At 35.0% G+C, this 5180-nt stretch overlaps 1 protein-coding gene and 1 pseudogene across 1 annotated transcript in view; both read left to right on the top strand.

The window, feature by feature from the left end:
- LOC107681125 (cilia- and flagella-associated protein 53-like) overlaps positions 1-1576 on the top strand; it is a 4066-nt pseudogene extending 2490 nt beyond the window's left edge.
- Positions 1577-4133: 2557 nt separating this feature from the next.
- Positions 4134-5180, top strand: part of LOC107681073 (unconventional myosin-Vb-like) — a 59192-nt gene continuing 58145 nt past the window's right edge. The window contains exon 1 of the mRNA XM_016477220.1: positions 4134-4595. Within this exon, the coding sequence (XP_016332706.1) occupies positions 4569-4595 (27 nt within the window). The 5' untranslated portion in view covers positions 4134-4568. The remainder of the gene's footprint in view (positions 4596-5180) is intronic.

The following is a 5180-nucleotide window of genomic DNA, read 5'->3' as shown; positions in this document are numbered from 1 at the left end:
AAATAAAAAATTATATTAATATTTAATAATATGTTTATATACAGTATATATTATTTAATATACACTTATATTATTAAATATAAACAAATGTTAAAATGATATAAATAAATAAATAAATAAATAAATAAATGTAAATATTATACAATTATCTTGTTAAAAATAATATTTAAAAACTTCATGAATAAAAAAAAAAGTATACCACTGTTAAATATAATCTTTAGCAAATCTCAACAAATCTTTACAAACAATGCATTTTAATGTTGTGATGCCTAAATTGTCTTGCTGCATTAAAAAATGTTTAAAAATACAGTAAAACTTTGAAGGTGCGACACTCACTTGTGTGAACGCTGTGCTCCTTAGAGAGAGCACAGGGAGATGCTTCGTGTGGAGGCAGAGAGAGAACACAGACAGAAGCTCCAAGACCAGGAGAAACGACATAAAAGCTGGACCTTTTGCTTCGGCTGAAGATGAAGCGCCTGGCACGAGATCGGCAGGAAGAGCTGGCTCTGGATATGAGCATCCTGGAGCAGCTAATGACTGAAGAGAGATGAAAAGCAAGATGAGGTCCTCAAAAAGGTTAGATTTCAGCCAACACTGTGGCCATTTTTGACCATCACTTAAAGAAATGTAAATTTCTCATTTTTTATAAAATGCTCTTCCTAAACAGCTGGAGTTTCAAGAAGTGCAGCGCAGGTACAGGGAGTATCTGGCAGAGCAGCTGGAAGAGCAGAAACGGCAAGAAGCTGAGACGGAGCAGCTATTTGAATCAGAGCTGCAGCAGGCCTGGGCCCGCAGGGAGGCACAGTGGCGTCAGGAAAAGGCAGCAAGAGACCGACTTATGAAGGATGTCATAGACACTCGCCGACTGCAGATCCAGGAGAAGTGTAAGAAAAATGCTTTAAAAACAGCCATAATATCAATATATGTGTGTGTATATATATATATATATACTTTTTTTATTTTATATTATATATTTTATCTACAAAAACATTTCATTATATATATATATATATATGCACACACACACAAACACTAAAAGATATATATAATGTATCATATAATATATGGTATATTATGATTATTATATTAATATAAAATATATATTATGACAGTGCTATTTTTCTCTTTCTTTAGTAAATGAGAATATGCTGAAACAGGCTGAGCCTTTCAAAGAGAGAGAGGAACTCGACAGAATCCTTGAAGAGAACAAATTGCTGGATGAAGAAGAAAAGATTCGGTAGGTTCCTGTCTGTCAAAGTTGTTCAACTTAATCATACCTACATACAAAAAATAATATTTTGTTTCCTAAATTTCCAGTTTAAAGGAGGCCACTCAAGAATATAAGGCTGATTTATTGGCTCAGATGCTGCACCGCCAGCGCATTCATGAAGCAGAACAAGCTGAGAAAGAACACAAGTTCCAGAGGGGTCTATGGTACCAGGAGCAGTACAATAAGAAGATCCAGGACATCCTCTCAAGGCCAAGATCTGGAACCACAGCAGTTCATCTCTTCAGGAGACGAGAGCGCCCCTGCTCCAACTTTGGTGCACAGTTGGCATAAATCCAACACATTCTATTCTCAACATTATTCATAGCATGAGTATAAAATATCCTAAAAATTATATAAAAATAAAAAAAACTTTCAGTGAACTTCCATGCTTAAATACCTTACATGCTAATTTCTGAATAACTAGATGTTGTATATTTTACACATTCGTGTGATCTGTGATCAGATTCATTATCCCTGTGCTAAAGTTTGTATTCAGACTTAAATACAAGTCTGACTGGATTAACTTGTTTTGAGGTAGATATTTGCATCTTTAAAAGTTAATTATTTAAAGAAAGCTAATCATTTCAATGAATAGACTGTGAATAGTGTCCTCTTTTTGCAAGTCAGTCAGACATCCTTATACAACGTGTCTAACACCAAGCATCTAATTAAAAACAATGGGAAACTGTCCAGGGTTGCTATGAAACATAGTATCAAAAGGGGTCAAAAGGTTAAAGTTAAAAAATGACACAGTTAACATGCAGATTATTTCCATAATGATTTAGCAACAAGGTTTTAGACCAATAAGCTGCTGGGTTAAATGATTAGTGGGTGAATGAGTGGGTGGAAAACTTTTGACTGCAAATACCACGGCAGCTCGTATATGGTGAAGAAGTTAGTCAACACCCAATACCTTACCTAGGAGTGGTATGGGTGTGGAGCAATTGGTCTGATGTCATTTTTGTCATTTTTCTTTCTCACCTGGCTGTTCAGACAAGTTTAACTTTTACCCAAGCCAGTTTGAGACTACAAAATTCGGCAAAGTAACGCTATACAATCTTTTTAAGCATGACATGAGGAATATACAACAGCTCTGATGATCATTGTGTCTGTGGATATTTGTATAATTTCTAAAAGAAGATGCGTGAACATGAACTTTATGTCAAGGTAGGTCAGGCATTGCTACTCTTTCATTTTAGATTTCCACATCACATTAATTACAGTATGTGGTCCACTGAGAGTTACAGGTTACAGCTTTATGAATAAATACATTAAGCTAAACACGTTAATGCATCTGTTAATGTATTTTTTCTGTCTTTATTCAGGATGTGAACAGTACTTAGGCTTTTCTCCTTCTGAATTTATGTTTCATCCTATGGTTTACTCATGGCTTGTGTCCGCTCTGCATTTTGAAGATAAGAGTAGAGAGGCTGCTGTGTTGCTCAGCTTTGTGTCTTTGATTAATGATGCAGACACTGAGCATACACAGTCCACATTATCTGATTAGTCAAGGCAGCTTCTGCTCTCAAATATTTCTGAGAAACACAAGAAAGTACATGTGTATATATAGAGTCTTGTGTTCAAATTCACATTGTATGAAATGGGCCCAATTAGTTATGTAATCTTGGTGCAATGATGTGTTTCTAAGCATTTAATAGCTTATACTGTGTAATATGTAGACTATTTTAGCACTATGTATTTCCAGGTCTAGATGGAGACAAAAAAGTAATTTAAAGTTATAATAATTTAATGGGGTAAACATTCATGTAATCTAAAATGCTCTCAGATGACTGTCAAAAACACACTGCATTTAGTAATATATATATTTTTTAAATTTTTAAATTTTTTATTTTTTTTGTCTGGATCTATTAAGCCATTCAAAAATTATAAATAAAAATGTAAATAAGACTGCAGTTAATTAAAAAATTGACTTGAATACTCATTTTCTAGAAGAAATATTTATTCAATTTTTGATTTAAAAGTAAATTTAGAATTTTTACTTTTGACATTTTTGTTTGGTCTAAAGGCAAATATGTATGGAATAACTGTCCAGAGAAAAGAAACAGTCTCTAAAAAAATTACATTATTGGAAAAAGTTGATATTGTTATTTCTTAAAAACAAAATAAGCAGCTATTTTACATTTAAATTTGCATTTAGTCAATTAGCAGATGCTTTTATCCAAAGTGACTTACAAATGAGGACCAACACTAACAATTTATCATAAGACCCAAACTCAGCTATCAGTATTCACAGTATATAATGGCAAGTTTTCAGTTTAAGCTAGTGGTACACAAGCTAGAGCAGAAGTGCAATACAGAAAAATAAAGAAAAACTTGGGGAAAAAAATATTGGATTTATTAAAGGAAGTGCCTTTGTTTAGGATTTTGGTTTGTTTTAAAATATTGTCATATGATAAGTAAACTAGAGAGGATCTTTTTAGGCCCTCATCTCTTTTTTTTTCAATAAGTTTTTAGATTTTTAAAAGTGTTCTCATTTTTTTACTTTTGGACATCATTATTTGTCATTCACACATACGTGTATATTTACATCTCATTTACAGCTATGAGACAAATGCTTGTAGCTTTGCATTTCTCCTCATTTGGTGTTCAGAACTAATTTAAATGTAAACGACACTTTTACAAAGGCAAACGCTTTAAAAATGCACTAGTAATATTTTCTTATTGCTGTCTAAATAGAAACAAGCGGACGGTCATTAAATCTTCACTTAGAATTAACCACGACATTCTCATTTCCGTCACAATGTTATTTTTAGTGCAGTGCTGTAATTGGCCAGAGGGTGTCGCTGTAGACACGCTGAATTGTGCCATTGATCCATGAGCCTCTGTCACTGCGGTCATGTCAGTCGGCATGATAGCAGTCCAAGGAGAAAGGAAGCAACTTCACTCCTTCTTTTTGACAATTACATACTTTTTCTCATATGTAACCGGTACCTTTTAGTCAGTATTATGACTCAGTGATTAGTCGTGGTCATCGCTTATTTTAACTTGATTTTTAATATGTGGAGGAGGAGATGAAAGGGGCTTGTCCAACTCAACTTCAATTATGGGGACAGACACCTGCCGTGATCAGGCGCGGCTAACGCGCTAACATTAGCAGTCAGAGGGAGTTCAAAAGTACAAACCAGCTCGACAGGACGACATGGAGTGATGACAGGACACAGGAAACCTGGATTATAAAACTTGTTGGGAATATCGAATATCGTATTCAAACGGAGATATATTAACCTTACGTGTGCTGATGTAACTAGTTTAGGTGGGAGCTGCTCTATTTGGGATCATGTCTGTGACTGAACTCTACTCTAGGGTGAGTTGTTGGAATTAGTTTTATTTCACCATGAAATGGCTAAATAGTTAATAATATTAGACAGGTGAACAGTAATATAAGAATGTATTTACTGTGTGAGGTAAACGACGCGAAACGCCTTCACCAATCTTAAATCCTCGTTTAATGTAGTATGACTAGCTTGAAATATTTTAATTTATCTCAAAACATCATAAAAGCTCACAAAAGGTAATATTCAACTATTTGACGCCCTGCAGTTCTACGTAACTGCCTTTAACTTCCTATAAAACACAGGGAAATGTCGCGGACAGGTGTGTGTGTTTCTGTTGGTTTCGGTCTGTAACGTTAGGTAGTTTCGGTGTTCGCTGTGTTTCGAAAACCAATTGAGCTCCCTATCTAGACAGCATCTTTGAGCGCGTTCAAATGCGTCTGTGTTGTCAAATAATGCTGTCTATATAGGCAGCTCACTAGGTTAGGACAGTGGTTCCCAACCCTGGTCCTGGAGGCACCCCAACACTGCACATTTTGCATGTCTCCTTAATCAAACACACCTGATTTAGGTCATCAGCTCATTAGTAGAGACTCCAAGACAGGGGTGCCCAAACT

The sequence above is a fragment of the Sinocyclocheilus anshuiensis genome, unplaced genomic scaffold, assembly GCF_001515605.1.
Source record: "Sinocyclocheilus anshuiensis isolate Anshui unplaced genomic scaffold, SAMN03320099.WGS_v1.1 scaffold412, whole genome shotgun sequence".
Classification (NCBI taxonomy): domain Eukaryota; kingdom Metazoa; phylum Chordata; class Actinopteri; order Cypriniformes; family Cyprinidae; genus Sinocyclocheilus; species Sinocyclocheilus anshuiensis.
Note: the sequence above shows the minus strand (reverse complement) of the source record. Positions and strands in the feature narration are given on the sequence as shown.